Source organism: Lutra lutra, chromosome 11 (assembly GCF_902655055.1).
Source record: "Lutra lutra chromosome 11, mLutLut1.2, whole genome shotgun sequence".
Lineage (NCBI taxonomy): Eukaryota > Metazoa > Chordata > Mammalia > Carnivora > Mustelidae > Lutra > Lutra lutra.
The window spans coordinates 5059356-5083552 of NC_062288.1; the positions used below are offsets into that span (position 1 = coordinate 5059356).

General features: G+C 48.6%; 1 protein-coding gene across 6 annotated transcripts in view; it reads left to right on the plus strand.

The window, feature by feature from the left end:
- The window catches only part of IKZF1 (IKAROS family zinc finger 1), a 93013-nt gene that overhangs the window by 4898 nt on the left and 63918 nt on the right, over positions 1–24197 (plus strand). For 5 of the 6 annotated variants that reach the window (XM_047694242.1, XM_047694244.1, XM_047694245.1 and 2 more), the window contains 2 exons: positions 9481–9534; positions 16632–16751. In XM_047694242.1, the coding sequence (XP_047550198.1) occupies positions 9495–9534; positions 16632–16751 (160 nt within the window). In that variant the 5' untranslated portion in view covers positions 9481–9494. Of the gene's footprint in view, positions 1–8994; positions 9014–9480; positions 9535–16631; positions 16752–24197 lie in introns of those variants that run through there. The other variant, XM_047694248.1, reaches the window with a different exon arrangement.

Consider the following 24197-nt stretch of genomic DNA (forward strand, 5'->3'; position numbering starts at 1 on the left):
GGTCTCTCTCCCTCTTCCTCCTTTCTCTGGGTGGGGTGGGGGGGAGGGGAGGTTGCCTTGGGAGTCCATGGAAACAACTAAGAACGGCATCAAGTACATTTTAAGTGCTCGTACGCATCCAGACAGAGAGTTTCAGGCTCCATTTTGGAGATCATCCTGATAGCAGCCCTCTAAAGCGTTTTCTGTTAGTTTGAAACTATTTAAAATGGAACACTATGGCTCAGAGTCCTTTTCTGAAGCGCAGAGTTCTGTTAGGAATATTGATTCGCCTGTTTGGGGTGAATTTCTCTTGTGGAATCTGATTTTCACTAGTCAGGCTAGAGCCCATGAAACAGCACAAAAGACCCCTCCTTGGCCCCCCCGGGGGGGGGAATGTTTGCTTTAGAATCTTTAGGAGAAATGAAAATGAGGAATTGATCTTTTATGAGCTTGCTTCGGAGACACTCGAAACATCCTCCCCTCCCTGTGCTTTTAAGGCAAAGAGAGAGAGCAAGCCTGCGACCCCCTGGTGCGAGCCCCACTTTCCAGCCTGAAAAAGTGACCTTTTCCTTCTCTTTTGTGGCGAGTTTTGTGGAGGGCGGAAAATTAAAATGATATTCAAAGAGATCCACAGTGAAAACATATTGATAAATTGTGTATCCCACTTCATTCAACCAAAATCACCCTGCTAATTATCTGAGGTTGTTAGAGATAAGGCCATTAATTACCATTTAAAAATGGTTTGGAAATTTCTAGTGCTTTTCTGCACGTGTGTTCCTGCTTCTGCCGGGAGTTGTCTGTATTTCCCTGCATTTAAAGAATTTCCAGCTCTGTTTAGAGCAGCCTGGGCTCTTGTGAAAGAAATGGAACTTGCTGAACAGCAACGGCGAAATACTTAAAGCAAAGCATTGAAAATAAATAATTTAGGCTCCTTTAAGGGCTGCCAGGGAATCGGATGGTAGTGTTTAAAATGAGTTTTCCTCTCTTTTGCCCTCTGACGGACAAGAGCATTTCTCTGCCAGGTTACAAATAAACACACGCCGATTTCTGTGGCCCCACAAATGAGGAAGTTGTAAGCTTTCTCCCCCATGCACCCCCCCTCCCACCGGGTCTGCACAAAGACCTTGTAGGCTAAATGTTGGGTGGGGTGGGGCCCCCAAACCCACCAGGATGTTGCATTCATATGGACCATGTCCTTCGTTCTGTGGTTTTGGGTGTTTTCTCTTCGGGAGCCCTCCAGGTTGGGGCTGTGGTACAGGGAGACTGAGCTCTCTCTCTCAGAATAAAATGGAAATCTAGAACTTGTCTTGCTAATTTGCTCCAACTTAAACAGCCAGCTGAGACTATCAAGTAGTGTTCTCTCCTATGATTATTTGGTATATTCCCAGAGGAATCATTCTTACCAGATAACTTACCGAATGCATGTCTTCTCCCTTTTACTCTTCTCAAAACAGCTTGGTTTGACTTCAGTGGGACCGTTTGAGGTGAACAAGGTGAATTCCAGAGTTCTGCTAAGAGCTCGGGCTGGGATTCGGACAACCTGATTTGCGAATCCACATTTCTGTGTTCTGTGAATCTAGTTTAAAACTGTGACCATAGGATTTTTCGTCATTTTCATGAGGTTACCTTATTTCAAGTGATTTTAGGTGATGATCTATGAGTGTTGGTGGTAGAACTGGGGAGCTCAGAACACACTTATTGCAGGGAGAATTTCCTGTTTGCCCCGGAAGCCATGTGCTCCTCGTGGGGGTTGGGGGGCAGCTGGTCATCAGGGTGTCTGTCTGCAGCCCCCTCTCTGGAGCCAAGATGAAACCTCCCTTCTTACTGGTGCCCCCCCCCCCCACTCAGACTTTTCCATTGCAAGGAATAAGAGGTAGATAAACAGGGTAACGATGAATCCTGGGGCATGTTTGCTCCGAAACACATTGTCTCTGTGTGTATCTAGATTTTATAGATCTTGTCTCACTACCAACCAGACAACAGAGACTTATCCAAAATGGAAAAAATAAAAAAAAAAATAAAAAGGTTAATAGTAACTAGCAGATTGTTCTTGGTGGTCGGTCGAATCAGCAATGACTTTTCAGTTATTAGAAATAAACATATTTGTATGGATTTGTCGACAACTCGACGTTCCTATCAAGACTTGGAGAATTGTACTTCTTGGGTCTAAATAAATTAGATCTTTCACCAAAGAAACTCACACAAGCCCTGAAATTTAAAAAAAAAAAAAAAAAAGAAAGAAAGAAAATATCCCAATGACCTTATAGAAGGCCCAGAATTACAAGTGTGTGCATGTGTGTGTGTGTGTGTGTGTGTGTGTATGGAATATATGTATGTATTTGGAATGTTATGAGTGGATTTGCATGTTCAGCTTTAATTTTGAGCTTTCACATGTCCCCACTAAAGGATCTGCTAATATGTTAAGTGAAATCACTGCTGAGAAGGCAGGATAACATACTGTATTCTTTGTGAGAACAGCCCATTGTCTTGCTGAGTAAAACACTTTGTGAATATTGTAACTTTGTATTTATGCATTTTTTTTAAAAAGTGAAAACGACACTTCACACAAATTGGAATACAAAATTATGCCTGGGCTCTGCAGTCTCCTCACTTTATCATAATAAATGACAAAGCCATCAGCACTTTTGGGACTGTCATTATTTGGGGACAGTTTATATATATATACATTTTTTTTTCAAGATGTTTAAGTCTCATTTTTGTTGCATGGCTGCTGACCATGCATGAAGGTCTTCTAAAACCGGGAAGAGGGTAGAAGGAAATGATTCTAAACTTGGATTTTTTGACTTAAGTGATGAAACGAAGTGTAAAAAGCCATTTATATTTGAGGAAGCTGCTTAGGAAGTGGCCCATGATGACAGTCAAAATCAGGAAAAGTCCTATAAGCGTGTATGTAAATCTTTGACTCTGCATGTCTCTTCTATGGTGGCTACATACACAGACCTTGAGGGTATGTTGAGAGCCTGCGGTCTAGGAGCAAGGTGGTCTTTACTGAGAGGTGTCTTCTCTGCATAAGAGGAATGCATGGTACCAGTACCTTCCCAGGCCCCTGGAAATCCTTTCCTGGACCTGTGCTGGGGTAAATGTCTCTAACTCTGCCTTTTCTGTTGAAAGAAAAAAAAGAAAGAAAGGAAGGAAGGAAGAAAAAGAAATGTCGAATTCAGTATCTCCCATCTTTCTTTTTTTTTTTTTTAAAGATTTTATTTATTTATTTGACAGAGAGAGATCACAAGTAGACAGAGAGGAAGGCAGAGAGAGAGAGAGGGAAGCAGGCTTCCTGCTGAGCAGAGAGCCCGACGTGGGACTCGATCCCAGGACCCTGAGATCACGACCCGAGCCGAAGGCAGTGGCTTAACCCACTGAGCCACCCAGGCGCCCCCCAAGTATCTCCCATCTTTCTTATACCTCACTTTGAGACGGGGGCTCCGTGATGCCATTTAGTGATATCCGTGTGTTCTTTCCCTTCTGTACCAAATATCTCTTGGCTCAGACCGTTTTCAAGCAGCTCAGTTTTTAGCTGTATTTTGAGAAGTCTTCCTCAGTTCCCCGGACCCTTCCTCTTTTGCATATCAGTTCCTGCCCCTAGGGGGGAAAAAATTGTGAGGACAGAATTGCACATCTGAGCTAATTTGCCCTCAGAAAGCAGGTTCGCTGTAGAACAAACCACTGGAGGCATCTTCTGTGGCTCAGTTAAATATGGGGGAGGGGGAGCCGTCTGAAAGCCAAATTGGATTCCCTGCTGTCCTGTTGAAATCTTGTTTTTCATTGTTATTTGCGCCAGCAACGCTCTGTGGAATAATCATGAAAATGTGTAGATTGGCAGCTAATTTTTGAAAAATGAAAAGAATCAGAAATGAAATAAGAGTGCCCAGAAGTTTCTATGTTCTCCCGACCTGTTTTGTCAAGTTGTTAGGAAAATCTATAAGGTCCCCCTCACCAGACACAAAGACCTGGCCAATTGCTTCAGCTTTCTCTTGAAACATTTCTTTTTTTTAAGATACCATGTAATTCACAGCGATATGATAGATTTGCAAAAATAAAATCTACCAATCTGCAAAATGAAAGAGCTCTCTCTGGGCAGGAATAATGGGTTTCATTAAAGAGGTCTGTGACCTAAGGCTTTTTAAATAGATTATAGGCTTGGCCTGTGTTTTCCCCCTGTGCCCAGCCCCTTCAAAACAAGCATCCTTGAGTGTATAAGGGAAAAACCCCAAAATGGAACTCTAGTGCAACCTCACTTGTTGGGGAGGAAAAAAAAATCAATAGCATGCACCTTATCAAATAAGGAGACTTTAACTTTGTTGGAGAAGTTTTGTGATGAAAGTTGCCTTACTTGTGTAGGATTACCAAGGACACACTCCTTTTCTGTTAGGACACAGGTAACTTGTTCACACTCCTTGTCCATTGCCCATTTGAAATCTGGGACCATGGCACTGGGCTGAGGGGTTCACACAGGCTGGAGTGGTAGAGTGAAGAATGCATCTCCGTTGAGCGCTTGTGGGTTCAAGTTCACTCCGTTGTTGTCTAGTTCGCGCCCTTGGCGGGGCTCATGTGTGGTTAGCCTCCATCGTTCTCATCCACCAAATGGAAATAATATACAGATTATGTACAATAACTATACTCCTATGGCTTCATCGTGAAGATTAAAGGTACACACTTAGCAAATGAGTCTTGAATACTAGATCCATGCCAGGCACTGTCTCAGGCCCTCACACAGAGCAGTGGGTGAGGGGGACAGCGTGGACAGTCTTGTGGTTCTCTGCAGTTTGCCTGTTAAATGCCGTGGTCGGTTGTTTAAACAAAGCCAGCCAAGACCAGTATCCATTCCTTCACCATCTCTTTCTGGCACATACAAAGTTCTTAAGAAATGAGATAGCGCTGGACAGAAGGTGACCATGTGTCTCAGGGGAGAGGAAAGGCATTGTTTTTCGGTATTTATGTATTTGTTTTGATGGAAGGATAATTTTATTAGTGTCAGGCATACGGCACGATGATGCGATATTTGTGTACGTTGCACAGTGATGCCCACGAGGAGCCTCACTAACAGCTGTCACCACTCAGAGTCACAAAAACCTGTGTGTGAGGCGTACTTTTAAGATTGACTCTGTTAGCAACTTTCGAACAGGCAGGACAGCATCTTACCAGCATCCCGCTGTACAAACATGGCTTTTTTTTTTTTTTTTTTTAAGTTCGTGTGTGTTGTTTAAACCACAGAGAGCTGAGATCTGTAAATCTTATGGAGGGGCTGGGTGCTCCCAGGGAATGGCTCACAGCCAGTTAGCCCGCCCTGCACTTGGCGGTGCTGGAATAGCCATGACGTTGGACTGCTTGGGAAGGAATCAAGGTGTGGTTCTTGACAGGCATCTGGCTTTTCATTTAGACTTCATTAATTCCAACACCTTTTCAGAAGTATGGGAAAGCGCTGCTGTCTCATAGCAAGTGCTGTGAAGAGCGGTGTTCATCTCAGGGCAAAGCGGGGTCTCGTAAGGAGGGCCGAGGACTGCCGCCAGCCCCGTGCACCTGCCAGTGGCCGTTGGGTCTTCCTTTGGCTCTTGGGGCTATTCTTGGGGCTACCTGCTTTCTCGCAAGTACAAGTGAAGATGTTCCTGGAGACTTGCCCAGCCCCTGACTCGGGAACCATGACTGCCCAGGGCAGTTCTTCCCAGGAGAGAGCCAGATCCTAGTCCCTCGTGGGTGTGGAAGAAGGAAAGAAGGACAGGGTCAGGGAGGTGGCGTATTTTCCAGAGTCTTCCTTTCACTGAGGGAAGCTCACTGGGGATAGCACTGGCAGTAAGACCCCTTTTCTCTGGCGGGGCTGCTGGAGAAGCACAGAGGTTCTGGGCTAGCTTTGCTCCTGTCTCTCATTTCTTTTGCTCAATCTGCATCCTCCACTTTCTGGAGTCACTGATGTGCCAACCCCACTGAGCTCACACTAGGAAAGTCCTGTTGGAGCAGAAGGACCAGAGAGACACAGAGACAGAAACAGAGAGGGAGGGAGGAGGGATGAAGGAGACAGAAGGAAAGATGGGAAGAGATGTTCCATTCCATGCCTGCTCCAGAGTGGGAGATGAGCGGGCAGCAGCTTGTGACAGTGTGCTCCCGTAGAGGGGCGGCCAGCGACAGCCGCTGTCACATTGGCCTTCACTTATCTCTGCATCTGTTTCCCGTGTGCGAGATGCAGAACTGCTTGCTCCAGAGAAACAATAAGAGCTTTCAGGGCTGTGGGAACTGCCCAGGTGACAGGTGTTTGCTGATGTTGTGTTTTCTGCCCTGTCGATCAGTGGAACTCTGGCCTTCAGTTGTTTGTGTCTTTCCCGTGCAGGGGAGAAAATCACAGTTCACCTCTGTGAAATATTCCTTGCCTCTGGCATCTCTGTGGTCCTGGTTTTTGTTTAAGGGCCGGTTTTCATAATGGCTATGAATCCACTTGTGTGATGAACTCATCTTTCTGATCGTGGAGATGATATCCAGCCCACACAGTGTTTTCCACTCGACTCTGGACACAACTCCACATGGGAGACAAGAGCTCGGTAAACACTGCCTGAAAATAAGCACTGAGCCTGGGTCGTGCACGTGGTGGCCAGGACGGTGTGGCATCCTGCTGTCCCTTCCCAGATGCCCACAGATGTCTCTCTATAACCTTGGGTCTTGGAGGGGGTAGAATTTCCTTTCCCTCAATTAGTTTCCTGTTGCCAAATTATTCCTTTGGTCTTTGCCTAAAAGCCATCACTTTTGCCACAAAGTCATGACTGTTCCATCCCAGGAGATGAAAATTTGGGAGCTTGTCAAGTCCCACGCCTCCTGCGTGATGGCAGGCAGGACAGGCCACAGCATTCACAGGGCCCAGCGCAACCTGGGAAGGTGGGCCCTATACCCAGATTATCAAGGTCAGCACAGTGGTGACAAGCAACTGTTACCCCAAGCAAGGGGACCCTCTCAGCACGGCCACACACCACAGGCAGTAGGGTCGTTTGGGAGTATGATTGGAAATCTCAGTAGTGCTGATCACCCAGTGGAGTTCCGCATGGGGGGTGGGGGGGTGAGGGGTGGGGGGTGGACCTTCAGTGAGAATGGGAATAGGCAGTTGCTCGGTGTGGCTGACCCCTAGCACAATACTGTCCTGAGTGTCCAGGAGGCTGCTGGGGAGGGGGGTACTGGGGGGCCTGCTTCCAGGAAAGAACACATAGGACACACAAGCCAGGTGACTGCCCAGGACAAGGACTCTCCCACCCAGGAGAGCTTGGTCTGGGCCTTGGACCATCTGTGTTCTGCTTTGTGGCACTTGTCACGTGTCCCACGTGAACGAGCAGATGCATGATGGGGAACCTGGTGGGAATGGGTTGTGTCCTGGCCTCAAATGCAGAGGGTCCCCACTGTGCCTCGAGGGAGGACACCTTCTCCCTTAGAGCCAAGATGGGGGCCTTAGGAAACAGTAGTTCTCTACTTGCACTTAGCTTGGATCTACACTGGGGTACCGGATAAATCAGTCCTTCAGCTGAGAAGTGTGTAGCCACTGAAATGAGGACATTGATGTAGATTTGCAAAATAAAAAGACACGTGACAGATTCAATGAAAAAACACTTTACATGAGGCTATTTGGAATATGTTTAGTGTCCTGTTTTTGTAAAAAGCTCTGTGTGTGTGGAAGTTATGGGCATTTTCTTGTCTTTGTAAAAAAAAAAAAAAAAAAGTTGTAAAAAATGTGTCACTTGCATGGCGAGAAGAGTCCAAGTCAACATTTTACAGATTCTGTGTTAGCCCAGGATTTGTCACAACAAGATTCGAGTAATGCCATCTGTCTCGCCACTCAACACAGGGTGTTTGAAGACAGGTCTGTGATGCGGCAGTCAAACACTGTGCCCGCCTTCACTGAGTAGAACCTCACATTCATGCCACCCAAAGATGACAAAGATTTTTCTCATTGGAGCCCATCCTGTCTCTTTATAATTGTTTGGATGGTTTCAGAAGAATCATAGATTTTCACATAGGGGTCCATGAGACATTGGGCACACGGGCAGTTTCGAGCTGGTTCCCAGGGCTGGTTTGTCTGGCTTCAGCTGGCTCGTGGACCCTCAGTCTTGCGGCAGAACCCACGTGAGGTCACGGTCCTTCTTCCCCCTCTGTGGCCAGCAGCCGTACCCCTGTGCCCCACAGCAGCCTGGAAAAACCAAGTCACGCTTCAGACCCGTTCAGTGACTTTCAGAAATAGATGAAAACCCCTCCCCATCCAGAAAAAGTGACAGTCATTCGTGTCTTCTTTGTGACTCGTACTGATACTACAGAAATTGAAAATATGGACTCCACGGGGACCAGAAAGGCTGTTCTATACATGCACGTATCCGCCCCTGCCTGTGTAGTTCAGTCCCCTGAACCCCCGACCCGTGGCCGGGTCTGCTGCAAACTGGCCCCACACTCAGATCCACACACCTGAACCAAAGAGGCAGAGGCACCCCCCCCTCCCAAGAAACAGAGGTGATCTGAGTTAGAGTCAACAGATGGACTCAGTGTGTTGCTTCGAGAAGGGTCTGTCCTGTCGGTTGTCCAACAGAGCACACACAAGCAGATTTGGGTGAGGTCATCTGCCGCTGGCCACAGATCTCCCTGTCCACAGGGCTCCCAGGGGTCATCCCCTAGGGCACCCATGATCTCCAAGGCCAGGCCAGGGCCCTGACGGCCCCCACCAGCATGTGCGGCTGCTCGCCCCTCAAGGCAGGACATTGGTTGTCACCACCAAGGGCGGCTCTTCCCAGTTGGTTTTCTGTTTTTTAAACCGATGTGAGGAGCCGAGCCATGTGTCAGCAAACAGGAAGGTGTGGGTGCTCTCCCCGCTTGGCTCTGCTGCTGCGTGAGCTTCCCTTCTCCCTGCGTGAGCGCATGGGCGACGTCGGAGGCAGGGTCCCTGAGCGAGTGGCGGACAAAGACGGACGCGCCCGCGTTGCCCGTCTGCCAGGATGGAGGTGTATTCATTATTGATGGAGGGAGTGCGAGAGCTGCTCACAGATGCAGCCCTGCCTGGGTAAATGAGACATTCTTCAGCAAATTGCTTCGTTTTTTGATTGCTGATTGTACGCGTGTCACCAAGCTGACTCAAGGTTCATCGATGCATGCTCAGTAAATTAGAAAGAACATAACTATGGATCAGCCAAGAGAATGAATTCTGTGCCTACAATGACCCAGGGCCATTTAATTTTCTGCTTAATTTTGTTGCAGTCAGTTTGCATTTTGGGTTATTATGCAGTAGGAAATTAACAATAAATAACAAATTTGGTCCTCCTGTGCTTGTAATGATATTTTTATAAATCTTTGTAATGCTGTTTTTAAAAGGATCAAGGTCTGTGCCAGTCTGATACTCCAGCAAGTATGTGAGGAGGAAAATGCATTATTCTTGGTAGATAACCTTGTTGTTAAATACATAGAACGTCTCTCTCTCTCTATCTTATTAGTAATTTGCTTTAAACTAAAATCCCTTCCTCTCTTTCTCAGATAACCCGAGGACAATGGACACTGATGAGGGTCAAGACATGTCCCGAGTTTCAGGTGAGACCCTGTGGGGTATGGGGGGCCCATGAGGACCCCTCTCCAGGGTGCTGGGGCCAAGGCACTCACTGTGTTCCTGAGGGAGGAAGACAGGCTGTCCTGCAGAAGGGAAGACCAAGATGGAAGTCATGTCAATGTTTTATGTCAAGTCTTAGAGTTCATCCCTGTTGGAGAACCTGAATAGAAAAATCTCCAAGCATAAAATGAGTTCTGCTGGGAAATCTGAGAGCACCCCGGAAAAGGTCCAATATATGTTGATTCTCTTGTGGAGGGAGGAGAAACTGATGAGTCTGCTCTGGAACCCAGGCAGGTGCCAATGGTGGTGTTTAAGCGGGAGATGGAGGAAGGGGGGGTGGGAGGAGGAAGAGCGGGAGAAAGAAATTGAAAAGCATAGTTTTGAGGCACAACTCAAATATCTGGTAAGCTTGGAAGCAGCATTGCTCCCCTCCCACATACATCCTTTTTCAAGCCATATTTGATGTGGCTCTTGTCATATTGGGAGACCAGGAAGTGGAGCAGTCGGGAATGGGACATAAAGCCTAAGGGGCGGGTCACAGACTATCCCACTAGTCGGTGCTGAGCAGGGTGACCCACCAGACCGTCCAGCAAAGCCTCCATGGCTCCCGTGTTCCTAGGCATAGGGAGCCCACCTGCTGTCTGGCCCTGAACCCCGAGGTGTCCACTGCAAGAGCAGCCCCTGTGGGCTGTGGGTTTTCATTATTTTACCTTTTAGGGCCGCCCAGGCTCATGGCTGGTCCCGGGTGGGCGTCTGTGGGAGGATGGCCTGGCCTTGTCATCTGGGCCCGGCTGACCTGTCCCCCACCCGTTTCCAAGTTTGTATTGAATTCTGCCCCTCGGTCTAAGTGGCTGCTGCCCAACCTGGTGGCTGCCCGCTCACTGACACATGTGCAGGGGAGACAGTCAAATTCTTGCCACGGTCCCAGACGTCCCCTGCCTCCTTTGGGCCAGCGACTCCGGTCATTCGGCAAGTGTGGACTTGAACCCTTGGGGCTACGAAGGAGTTCTCCCTAGAGATGCACCCGTAAGCACAAAGAGTGTTGGAGCAGCATTGGCTCTGACATCCAAAAAACCAGGGCATTTCTACACACTTGTTTGTCCCACTCTTCCAAACGAGGTTGGTGTGAATACCTTTATAGCAAGCGGAACACGTCCGAGACCTATGCTGACAGGCAGGCCAATTTCGGGATGGCACGCAAGGTGTGATCCATTCTGTAAAATAAACACGCATCTCACACGCACGCACACACTCACAATTCCTACACACTTGCATGCATGCTGGAGAAGATTCTGGAGAGAGATTTACTAACCTAGACTTCCCCTAGGCAGCTTGGTGACGGGAGGGAGGGACGGGCTGTGGAAGAGGGGTTGCCCTTTGCTTTACAGGTAGTATCTACTAGCTTTAAGTTCTATTTGCATATTTGTTTTCCTTGAACAGATTCTTTTATTTTATTTATTTATTTAATTTTTTTTGGTTTGTTTGTTTGGGTTGTTTTTTGCTTTGGGTATAGGTGTTGCTTTTGGCTTAGGGGGTTTCTTTTTTTAAAACCTTTTATTGTTTTTAATTTTTATTATTATTTTACATTCATCACCATTTGGTACATCATTAGTTTATGATGGAGTATTCCACGATCCATTGTTTGCCTGTAACACCCATGGCCCAAGACTGCCTGAAAAATGAAACTCTTTTGTGGTCACGAAGGTTCAAGACGTGGTCTGAAATTTAGTTTGTATGCAAGGGAGATGGTACTTCCAAAACACTAATAGCGTTCTTGGCCGATGAAATTTGAAGTGTCCTGCACAGCTCATGGGGCATCTGAAGGGTCCTGCCATTTTTCCTAAAGATCTGAAGGATTCTTCTTCTACTTCTTGCTGCTTCTCCAACTCAAAGCTAGTCACATCACTTTGTCTTTTCCATTTCTGAAAATTGAGAGTACTGTCAGTTCTAGAATAAGGATGTACAGGGGTGGCTCAGTTGGTTGAGTGTTTGCCTTCAGCTTAGGGTCCTGGGATCGAGTCCTGCATCAGGCTTCCTGGTCAATGGGGAGTATCTTCTTCTTCTCCCTCTGCCCCTGCCCCGTGCTTGTGATCCCATGCTCTCCCCCTCTCTCAAATAAATAAATCTTAGCGAAAAAAAAAAAAAGAAGAAGGAGGACATGCATTTAGTCAAATAGGAGTTGACATTCTTGATCTGTGGAGGCATATGTTATTCAATCTCTGTCTTTCCCCCAGAAAATTCTTCACTGTCATGTTCTGCCCCTAGGAAAGAAAACAACAAACTTTCTAAGGTGAACCAGGAAGTTGCCAGTTTCCTGGGTTCAAATGCTCCAGGACCAACAGTTCCATCAGTATCTGAGAAATATTCACCTGAAAAAGAAAGAAATACTTAGTATCTGACTTTTTTTTTTTTAATTTTCCCAAATCACCTGATCCTTTTTTTCTGGTGGTTTTTCCTTTAGGGCATATCTTATTCATTCTTTGGGTAAAGTTTGTGTGTGTGTATGGTTGTTTTTTTGTTTTTGTTTTTGTTGTTTTTGTTTTGTCTCTTTCTTCTTTGTCAGTCTTTCCAAAATATTTTTATGCCTGTGCATTATTTTTTGTTTGGATTTCTAAGGGGAGAGACAGCTCATGGGGGATAATGAGGCCAGTATCTATGTCCATCTTTGTCCCCAACTATAGTATCTGAGAGAGGTTTTCTGCCTTCTGGACAGACCGCTGTCATGTCACTGCAAAATGAGGGATGTGAGCCACTGGATTTTTAAGGATCCTCTGACTCCTGAGAGCAGTACAGGAAGTGTTCTCAATGGTATTTGTGATGTTTGTTGGGACACAGAAGCAAGAAGTATGCTCTGTAGGCAGCATAGTCTGCTCAGAGAAACGAAGCTAGTTTCTACTGAAATGGAAGCCGAAAGGGTCATCCTAGGAAATCGCTTGATTGAATGCTTACGTTTACCAAACACTGCCTTGGGTGTTGTCTCTCTTCAACATTACAAGCACCCAGTGAAGAAGATACAGGTACCATTTTCCATTTGCAGGGAGCTGAGATTGGGGAAATTTCAGGAATGGACCAGAAGTCCCACAGGGAGCCAGACAGGACGCTGGGATGCAAGCTTTTCCACTATTCTAGAGTTGGGAATCTGTATTCTGACTTGTTCTTTACCCCCAGGAATTATGTTCCCCTGGGTAATTGCATATAAAAGCCACTCCTGCACTTGGGAGATGGGGACTCACAGAACTTTGTTGAATGAATTATAATCTACTTGAGAAATTAACTTGCTTGCTTTTGATAAGCTCATTATACAATTTTCTCATCTGCTTTGCCCCAAACACTTCTCACAGGTAATGCTTTATTGGAAGCAAAAGCAAGTAGTAAGATTAAATAATTGCTGAGAAGTTTCTTTTGTTTTTCTTTTTTTTTTTTTTTAAGATTTTATTTATTTATTTGACAGAGAAATCACAAGTAAGCAGAGAGGCAGGCAGAGAGAGAGGAGGAAGCAGGCTCCCTGCTGAGCAGAAAGCCCGATGTGGGGCTCGAACCCAGGACCTGGGATCATGACCTGAGCCGAAGGCAGTGGCTTAACCCACTGAGCCACCCAGGCGCCCCTCTTTCGTTTTTCTAAGTGAGATTACATTGCACTTCCTAAGTTATTCTAGGAGGAGCGCTCGATCTCTCGCTGTCTACGGCCCCACATGTTGTCTGTCTCTGTACGTGAACTTGGGGGAGATGAGAGTACTTGGTGCACACAGACCTCATGGTTCCGTGGTCAGCTGCCGTGTAGAAATGGGCCCATAGGCTTCTTCAGCATATACACACTCACACACATTGTTATTTTATCTTCACAGGAGCCCTGTGAGTTAGACCAACATCACGGTTTTTAGCTTCATTTGTCTGTTGAGGAAACTCTCTTAGAGAGGTGACTTCCTCCATGTTTCTGTCCATACTGTATCCCAGGTCGACTGTGTGTTGGTGTTTGGGATGCGTTGACTTGATCTAACAACCTTACTTTTGTATCTCTTATGATCTTTCCACGGCTTTGCCTTTTCAGTGGTTCATGAGGCGAATTTGTTTAAAATCAACACACGAACAATCTTCGCTTGACCGGAACATTTTCCCAAAGGGGTCCATATTCACTGTAGAAATCTCCAACCATGAGCGAATGGGGCCATGGGGGCACCAGGGCTCATGGGAGTAAGTCAGCCTCAGCACCACCCAGACTTTAGGGCTTTCAGGCAAATCAGGCCGCCTCCTAAAATCTCTCACCGAGCGAAGGTGAACGGAGACTGTGTGACAGCAGGGCCCTTGGAGGTGGTGGAGGGAAGGTGACTGTTACCTCACTCTCCTCTCCTCTAGGTCTACGCCGGGGACGACTGTTTACACTCCCTTCTGCCCATGTGTTTCTCCCACATAGGGAGCTCCCGTTGCTGGGCCTGACCCATGCATCTTGGACTCACCCTCCCTGCTGCTTTCTTCTTCCTCTTTCTCCCCGTGCAGGAAGCAGTGGGAGGACTGAGGCACGGGCTGTTTGGTGCTGGAGAGCTGGCATTTCATTCAGTGCAGGAGCCCGTCCAGACCCACAGAACACTTAGCAGGCACTTCTAAGATATAACCATCCTCAATACGGTGTGATTAGCCTTATTCCGTAACCCACAGAGCAGTTAAATTATGAGAAGAGTAATCAGAGTTACATGTACATGCTTTAGCTAAGTAGAGCAGAGACCCATGTACCTCTATTGGATAGGTCCTAATTCTTTAACCAGGGGGATCATGGAGTATTCCAAAAGGAAGTGTCACAGGGAAGATAAAACATGCCCATAAAGTTTTGTTGCTCAGCCTCCCACTCCTACCCTGTAATAATGACACCTGGTTAGTCACCAAGACGCACGTGCACACCACCTTGCTCTAAACACCTCTAATCTTGAGTCAGTTGGCTCATCCGGGGGTCTCCACTGTCTGTTTTGGGGGAGGGGGAGTCCTCAGGAGGTCTTTGAGAAGGCAGGTGGCCTGGGTCTCCAGTCTCCCACCCTCCCCCCCCCCCACGATAGCCTCCACTTGACACTGAAGTCTGGTCTTATGTACTGAAGTTCTGAGTAAAAAAGTTTCCTCTGACCACCTCCCTGAAGTCCTCTGTCTGAAAACCATTGCTCGAGGCACAGGTAAGGAAAACCCAGTTATTAGATGGTCCATTTGCCTCCTACATTCTCCCATTCAGTGGTTCCACATTTGTGGAATTGAGCACAACGAGACTTTTAGCCACTGTTACTTCTCACTGTTTAGAGTCCTGGAAATATCACTGACCTAATGCATATCAACGAGGCTTTCCATCAGTTCCTCTCCAGCTTTTGTTTTTTTCTTGTGAAATCCTTATAATCCTGCCCTGCCTTTAATGACACGTCTGGCGTTCGCTGTCCAGATAGACCCAATAATGCTCTTTCTGAAAACCTACTTGTGGCAGCTGCAGCTAAGCTGAAATATTCTGCTACAGTGTCTTGTTCCCAGAGAATGCATGGCTGTCCCCCAAAGCATTGCCTCAGTGCCTGCCCATGAGGTCACGTCCTCTCCTGGGGACACTTGAGCGTGTCTTCTCTGTCCCCCGAAGTGTGGGTGTTGCTCTTCCAGACGGTTATTCAAACGTGTGAGCACACTTCGATCTTCCTGGCCAGGTTTTCTAGTTTTCAGCACAGTCCTCGCCAAAGTCTGGGCTCGTCTGTGCGGGGATGTCCTCTGCCTGGAAGCTGGGTCACCAGCCCAGCCTGCAGGCGTGTGACCCCCGCCTTCCACTTCTCTGTTGGCCTCATTTAGGGCCGGCGTCTCCCCTGGTCTTCTGGAGCGGCTCTGATGGGTTATTTCGCATCAGCTTTGGGCCTTACCATCCGTTCCTTGCATGTGTTTGTGTCTGCTAACCCAATTTTAAGTAATGTCTAGGTTGGGAGATACAGGTGTTTCAGTTTCAAAGGAAAAACAGCATGTTTTCTGCCAGTTGTGGCTTCCCTGTGCTGGATTTCTGGGAGTGGGGTGGGAGTGGGGAGGGGCGGGATCCCCGTTGCTGGAGCCTCTGATGCAGTCGCAGTTGCTATGGCTGTCCCGGGAAGCACGTTCCTTCGGTCAATCTCACTTTGTGCAGGATGAGCCTCTGGGTAGCCTGGAGGACCGATTTTCGAGTTTCAAAGACAAGAATTCCACAGAAGGAATCGTGGCCCCAGGAGGCCTCAGATTCCATATTCCTGCTCTTTGCAAGCTCGCTTTCCCCTCCTGGTTGGATCAAAGTGGGCCACTAGCAGAATATTCTCTGGGTCTTTAAAGGGCAGTGAGCAGAGCCAGAATGCAGAGCTCCGAGCAAGACAACTGGTCAGGTGACCTGGAATGACAATGAGTCTGAAGGTGGAACAAAGCCCACTTACGGGGGGGGGGGTAGATTGGACCATCTTGGAGGAAAAAATGTGGGATAACGGGTGGTAAGCCTTACAAGGGCAGATGCCTGGGGCGCCTGGGTGGCTCTGTGGGTTAAAACCTCTGCCTTTAGCTCAGGTCATGGTCTCAGGGTCCTGGGATCAAGTCCCACATCAGGCTCCTTGCTCAGCAGGGAGACTGCTTGTCCCTCTGCCTGCTTCTCCCCTGTCTTGTGTTCTCTCTCTGACAAATAAATAAATAGGTAAATAAATAAAATCTTTAAAAAAAAATAACATAGGGGCCTTTTGACCCACTCTTGAGACTTCTGGAACACCTGACTAAGAACACGGGCAAAGGCTGGCCACTAGGATGTTTACCACAGTATTGCTTAACAGGGAAAGAGATTGGAAACAACATAAATTCAAAAATTAAAAAAGGATTTAAATAAATCCTGGAGTAGCCATGCAATGGGGAATGACACAGACGTCATAAATAAAATTGTGGGAGTTTGGTCACTTGGCATGGAAAAGTGACCGTGAAAATGTCTGCCGACCACTGTTCATTCTGATTAAATAGATCACTGCGTATTACACGTAACATATAACTAAATGCATCTGTGTGCAGGGTCCCTGCTGCCCGTGCTGTAGGCGACCACAGCCTTAGAAATTCAAGCTACTACTTGTTTCCTCAGGGAAGGAAAGCCCTCCAGTGAGTGACACTCCCGATGATGGGGACGAGCCCATGCCGGTCCCTGAAGACCTTTCCACCACGTCTGGAGGACAGCAGAGCTCCAAGAGTGAGAGAGGAGTGGGTGAGTCGGCCATCCGGGTGTCCCATTGGCGGGCTGTCGCACGCTCTGTGTCCATTAACACCTCGGTCCCTTCATATCCTTCCAAAGTCAGTGGTTGGGGGGTGAGATCATCGGACTTGCTGTTTCTCCTCAACCGCCATGTTAAGAAGATGCGGGATAAAGATCAGCAGGGTGGGGTCCCGGTGTGCAGGGGGTTAGAGAGGAGTCACCGAGGAGTGACTCCCCCACGTGGCAGAGGGGAAGAACTCCCCGCTGTGGGGGCACGTCCCTAGAATGTCTCCCATCCCCTCGGTGCTGCAGGAACGTGTGATATTACGGACTGTAGGTAGTGAAAATGATACATTTTATGTGCTATGGCAGACAAGTTAGTTTTAGAGCTTCGGTTTAGAAAAAGCCAGATCTGTCCATTTTATGTTATCCCACTCAGCCGTGTTTTTCAAATGCCAAATGCAACTTCAAGTATGAAATTCGAGGGATAGAAATGGTTAAATGTCAAAATGCCTTTTTGCGTACCCCTTTTCCATACAGAGGTAGGTACGTACATTCCTGCAGCCTCTCCCCAGGGTTAATGTGCACAGCACAGGTCATGTCTGCAAAACCTGGTCTGTTGTCTTTATCACGGACTCCCCAAGAAGTTCAGCCAAATGTCCAAGGTCACAGAGTCAACGTGAGACTTGATTTCTAACTCAAAGACTAGTTTTCACACGTTTAAACCATGTTGTCATGAGATAATGAGTCAGCAATTCCTTAGAATACCTATTTTCTCTTTCTTAAAAAAGAAAACAAAACAAAGGTGACACTGAGAGCCACCTATATGCACAAAAGAGTATCATGAAGGGTGAGCAGAGGTCATGAGGTGGGATGGATCCTGTGTGGGGCAGGTGTGAGCCCCCACAGCCAAGGAGGGCGACATGTGTGAAGTTCTTAGGGTTCATTATGAAGACCATCACAGCTGTCTCTCTATAGGACATCCTGATGTAGTAACTAAGAAATGCATTTTCTGTGTTTTCACGTCTTAGAAACCAGTGAAACTTTGGGTATAAGGGTATATATATATATATATATATATACACACACACACACACACACACACACACACAGACACACAGACACACAGACACTTCTGGATTTTCCACTTTGCTCTCCACATGTCATTTCAGGGGTCCCCAGAGTTGGGACACATAAGAGCGTGCTTCTTTTTCATCGATGCATTTATTTTTAAGACTGTCTTGCGTTTGTTGCAAGTGTTTCTGGTATATCATATACTGTGCTACTGTTACACTGCCTCTCAAGACACATTTACATAAAGTCGAAAGTCAGATTTCAGTAAAACTATTAAGGCAGTGAGGGTGTACATATATGATAAAAGCTTGCAAAGGTGGCGCATGAATGGCTAATGTCACGTGGCCCTGCTTTGTCTCCTTCATCCGACCTTGAAACCACCAGTGACATGGGTACTGTTCTCTGCACTTTGGGTGGCAACAAGCACGGGCTCATGACCCACCTGGGACATGGGGCGGGGGGGCTCAGAAGAAATTAGGTGAATATGTGCTCACTTAAGCTCTCAAGTGATCGGAGAGCCTAGCCATCAGCGTTAGGACTCTGGGTTCATTGTGGGGGAAACCAGGGAGCGCTCCCCGACATCCCCAGAGCTGCCCTGCAGCCCATGAGCCCTGGTGGTGATGGGTGTCCTTTAGAGAACTGAAAGTCGCCTGATTCCTGGAGAGCAGAGGACAGCACGCAGGGCGCTTGGTGGCGGTCAGTACGTGCTCCCTGTAGCTGCCTTCAGAATATTCTAGGTACACCGTCCCTTGTCAGCCACCATGGCCTGGAAGGTTCGGCTGGGACAAGGTCACCAGGCCCCTGGCGGGCACTGCTGACTGCTTCCCGGGCTGGGTCTCTTGGCTGAGGCTTGAGCTCTAGGTGCCAGCGAGCCCGGGGCAAGTGTGGTATGGAGCCGGGTACAGGGGGGTGTGCTTGTCCGTGACTCCCTGCGGATTCCTGCCGGTGCTCCCTCACCACTGCCTGCGATGGGGTAGGATTTGCATTCCACTTCTCCTTGTAGGATGAAGTTTGTGACAAATTCCAGAATTACAAAATTTAAAACACCTGACAAACCTCTTTGCTGAGTTTGTAAAGAGCCGCGGCCACGCAGTAGAGCAGGCGAGGAAATCCATCTGAAGTGGGCGGCAAGACACTGTGTCAGGGAGCCAGCGCCCTCTTGCAGGGGCCGGGGCCAGAGGGGCGAGGGGTCTCTGCCAGGAGGTCCAGAAATGCAAAAGCACAAAAGACAATCAAGCAGGCAAGAGGAGAAGGGTTTGAAGGAACAGGCAGTGAATGGAGAATCCCAGAAGCCCGTGTCCCAAGAGCCATCAAGACGTCACCTGTGCTTCCTGGAGATGAAGTTTTAGAAACCATCCTTGGGGATTTTCGAGGGAAACCAGCTAGCATTAGTGTGCAATGGTTGGTGTCCATGGAAGTGGCCCATCATAGGGAGCATTAAACAAATTAGGTATACAGAGCAATGGGAGACAGTAGGGAAAGGCAGGGGAGTCGTCCCCCAGGAGGACGGGGAGGCACGTTTGAAGCTATGTGTCCTCGGCTCCATGGGAAGAAGGCAGAAGAGCAGAGGAGCGTCAGAGGACAGACAACAGGAAACCATAAGCAGCCCCTCCCTGCCCAGAAGTAGTCAAGCACGTAGACAAGTGCCTTTGTTGAGCACAGGTCCTAGAAAAGGGATGGAGAGGGCAGGTGGCGCAGGGGAGAAGGCAACGCAGAGAAGATGCAGCTCAGACTCAGAAGGGCCACGTCCCAGCCCCTCTCCCAGCCGGGCGCCTCTGGCCAGACTGTTGCCACTGAGCCCGTTTCCTCATTTTCGCAACAGCAGCGAAACTCATCTCGCAGAAGGGCTTCCAGGGTCATGTGAAAACAGAGAAACACACTTTGCTGAAGACAGAGCAGCAAAGACAGGTGGTAAAAAGGACAGTAAAAGGCAGAAAAAGAAAGCAATTTGTGCAAAATAGGGCTTTCAAAGATGCAGGAGATAAGGGGTGAGGGCACCTGTTGGGGCTTCACTGGAGGGAAGGGAGAGAGAAAAAAGATAATGTGTGGAGCACATTTCTTAATGTGGAAGAGCAATTTATTAATAATAATAATCAAGAAATTGATCCCAGGTATAGGCAAACCACAAGAGAGGGATCAGAATAGAGAGCTTGGGGAGGCGCCTGTGGGGCTCAGTCAATTAAGCATCTGCCTTTGGCTCAGTCATGATCTCAGGGTCCTGGGATCGAGCCCTGCATCGGGCTCCTTGCTCAGCAGGGACCCTGCTTCTCCCTCTTTCTCTGTCCCTGCTTGTGTCCTCTCTCACATACACTTGCTCACTCTGTCAAATAAATAAAATCTTGAAAAAAAAAATTGAATGGAGAGCTCAGGAGTGCTGGCCATTGCCAGACCCAAGCAGAAGGACAAACAGCCAGATGCCAGACGGTGGGAAATCTTTAGCAACGCAGACCCCTCGCCTATCTGCTTTAAGAGACAAGGGATGCTTCAGAAAAGCCATGAGCCCTTATGACCAGGTGTAGACACGTGGAACCTCAACCCTAGTCTCCAGCATACTGGCGGGGAGTGGTAGAAATGAGCCACCCGTGATGGGTGGTGGTGTTTATAGGGACAGTGGGTTATTCCCAGGTGGACTTCACCCCGTGTTGAGGGGATGCTGGAGGACCGTGTGGAAATATGGTCCCCTGGATTAAAAGAGAGAGGGAGGGAGGAATGGGGAGCAGATGTCAGAGCAACCTTGGGAGGTCTCTGGTCGATTCTGGGCCCGAGGAAGAGGAAACAGCTCGGAAGTGCAGCTTGAAGCACTGAAGTTAGACTCGGAGGAGAACTTGCAGGCGGGGAGGGATTCAATCTCCTTAAGAGGATGGAAGCTTGTGCTTCTGAAGTGGTCGCTGTAAAAATGAGAGATCTCACCTCTCTGAAGTGGTTGTGTGTGAAACTGCTGCGCGCAGACCGTGTACTCGGTGACCTCTAAAGGCAGCCGCACACGGACGCGCCCCACCATGGCAGCCAGGCCAGGGAAGCAGAGGACGGCTTGGGGTTCCTTCCGTGGGCCAGCGGCTTTGGAGGAACGACGATGCCAGGCTGGCATCCGGGGGCACAGGGGAGCAAAACTACAAGCTTTGTTATTTTCTTCTTTTCTTCAGTGCCCTCCCCATCCTCCTTCTGGGCTCCCTGTGAGTGCAGGTGTCCGTGTCCTGACCTCGAGCAGAGACATAATAGTGCTGTGGGACTGATGGGGATGCGGCTCCCCCAAGCATAGCCCAGCTGGCCCAGCAGGAGGCCAGAGACTGGAGCCCCCCCACCCCCCCGCCCCGGGGCTGAGCAGGGCATGCCAGAGCGGATAATTGGATAATTGGGATGAGTTCGAATACTCATCCCTGGGTCCTCACTACTCTTCATTTACCCTGGGCTTCTATGTGGATGAGAGCAGACTACAGGCCCCACTTAGTTCTGGAACCGCCTCCTCCTTGCCTCTGCTCTCTTGTGGGACCCGCCCCCCAAGCTGGGAGGTGATACCGTGGTCTTGCCTGTGGGGTGTTTTAGGACTTCACTCTCAGAGGTCGCGTGTCACGGTGTGGTGTTTGCAGCAAGACGCTGTCGCCTTCTCAAAGCTAAACGGGCTTGATCTCGGGGTCTCTCTCTTCAATCTTTTGTCCAGGGTGAGTGTCACCTTGGCAGAAAAGGAAAGAAAAATAAATCTATATTTTGTTTCTACTTTTTTTTTCTTTTCCTGGAATCCAGGAAAGTGATTAAGTATGTGAAAACATTAATTTTATTATTATTATTTTTTTTTTATGTATTCGACCAAAGTAAAAATCGCTTCACAGAGTCCTGAGTTCGAAGACAGATGGCTCAGAAGACTAACATAGGGCTGCTCGGTTACTCCTGCGCCACATGTCACCTTCATGGTCAAGTTCAGGCAGAATCCCAAGACAGCGCAGAGGGGCGGACCCGTGGCTGGAAGGCTTCTGGGCAGCTCGAGGTGGTGGGTGTGGGGGAGGTGCAGAGAGCTCTTCCAGACGGAAAGAGAAAGCAAGCTTGGTCTAATTGGAGATTGGGCAGCTGGCTGTGAGGACGGATGCTAAGCCTGCTTATCTAATCAGCAGTTAGAGGAAGTTGTTTTTATCTGTGAAATGCATCTCTTCTGAACCGATAAACCCCATTTTAGCTAGGGAGACATATTATCTAGCAGCATCTGAGCGTTTGCTGCCGCCAGCGCAAGCGTGCCCGGATGGTAGGCGTCCTTGCGGGCACAAAGCCGAAAACTGTTTGCCGGACTTCAGCGCGCTGGCTGTCTTGGGTTTGGGGTTTTTGTATTTTCCTGGGAGCAAAAACTAAAAGCCAAGTATCCCTCGGATCCTGGCTCCCCTCGCTGCGTCTGTTTCCTCGTGCCTCTTGGTAGCTGACGTGTTGTGCAAGAGTGGAGAAATTTGTAAAATTCTGCATCACTCGTCTTGTGGTTCCCCTATCTTGGAACGCCTCATGGACAGGGGACGTGTTGTCACCAGGACATTTCCAAACCAAGACGATTCCTGTTGGAAAGACTCTCATTTTCCTGCATCTCACCAAACAGGAGACGTAGCCTTAAAACAAGGATTTTCCCTGAGACTGTCAGGTTTGGGAAGAAAGGCTGTGACGTAGTAGGTGCATTGCTTCTCATCTAAAAGTTACTATTTTTTTTAGCACCTCCACTCTGTCGCCAGCCACGGCACGTGGGAGGCGTGCGCCCTGCAGAGCAGCACCGCGTGTGGGTTCCCCCAGGAAAGCAAGAGACCGTGGGCTGCTCCAGGACCATCTTGCAGTAGGCGTCGGTGTGGATGGGTGGGATGGGACAGCACACCATTCGGAACATTCCTTGGAGGAAACTGAAACTGCTGCCTGTGTGTGTGTGTGATGTGTGTGTTTCTGCACGTGCTGTGTATATCTTGTCTGTAGTGTTTGTCTGTGGCTGTGTGATGCATGGTGTGTATGTGTGTGTTTGTGTATAGTATATGTGGCGTGTATGTGGTATGTGTGTATGTGTGTTTATGTGGTATGTGAGTGTGTGGTGCATATGTGTGTGTTTGTGTCTCTGTGTGTGTGTATAGTGTGTGTGATGTGTGCGTCTGTACAGTATATGTAGTATGTGTTTATGCATGTGGTGTGTGTATTATATGTAGTGTATGTGTAATGTGTGTCGGTATGGTGTGTGTGCCTGTTGTGTGTGCATGTGGTGTGTGTATATTGTATGTAGTATATGTATGGTGTGTATATGTGTACAGTGTGTGGTTTGTGTTTCTGCTGTGGTGTGTGTGTGTGTTGTGTATGAGGTGTGTTTGCATGTGGTGCATGTATGTTATATGTAGTATGTGTCTGCGTGCTGTGTATGTGTGTATTGTGTGTGGTGTGTGTGCATGTGTGTGGTGTGTGTGTGTGTGTGTGTGTCCTGGGTGGTATTGGACAAGAGATCACAGTTGTTCCCTTGGAGGAGTGACTCTGGGCCTGGGGTTCTGTCCCTGGCTCCAGTCATATCTGGCTCATTGCTCCTGGCAGGAGGCTTCCCATCATTTCTGTCCCTGTGTGCTGACAGGGGTCACCCGCCCACCTGGAAGCACAGGGCAGAGGGGTTCCCCGGGAATGGTCCTCCATGGGGACTACTGCAGTGTAATCGCTGGGAGATGTCCTGCGGGACCCAGGCAGACATGTGCCCAGGACACGTGTTGGCAGCAGACTTCAGGGACAGGCCCTGATACGGTGACCACATGGAAAGACAGCATCCCTTAGAAATGAGGCATAGAGGAGAGCAGGACACAGTCAGTGTAGCAAAAGCCTCTGAGTCTCAGGAGAGAGCAGGGGATGAGGAGGAGGCCAGCCAGACTGGACGGTGTTCTTGTGACCACCCCCCCCAGCATGAAGACACACCCATCAGGAGGGCGTGCATGGGGACGACAGACTCCTGCAAGGCCCGGTTCCATTCTGTCCCACGAGGGCCAGCCTGTCCTTGCCTGCTTGTGTCTGGATGCCAGTGGCCATGACACCGTAGAAGTTCTCAAGGTCAGACCCGGAGCAGGGCCACCATGGAGGACTTCCCAGGCTAAGCTCACGTGGGGATTTGTGCAGATACCGTTTCTGATGGCGTAGTGTTTGTTTCCACCTCAGCTGCTCCGACTCTTAGGAAAGTCTATTTGAGCACATTTGTGCAGATAGAACCCTTCTTGGTGGCAGGGTGATGCCCTCATGCCAAGGCCTGGGAGTGATGGCCCGATGCCCTGCAGAGCTCACTGAAAGGGACGTAGCAAAGGAAGAGGTGCTCCTGGCTGAGCTGGGCAGAGGGGATAGGAGGGCCAGGGAGGACTCCCAGCATTGACATTTGAGCAGCTGGCCGAGGGGAGCCATGTTGGACTT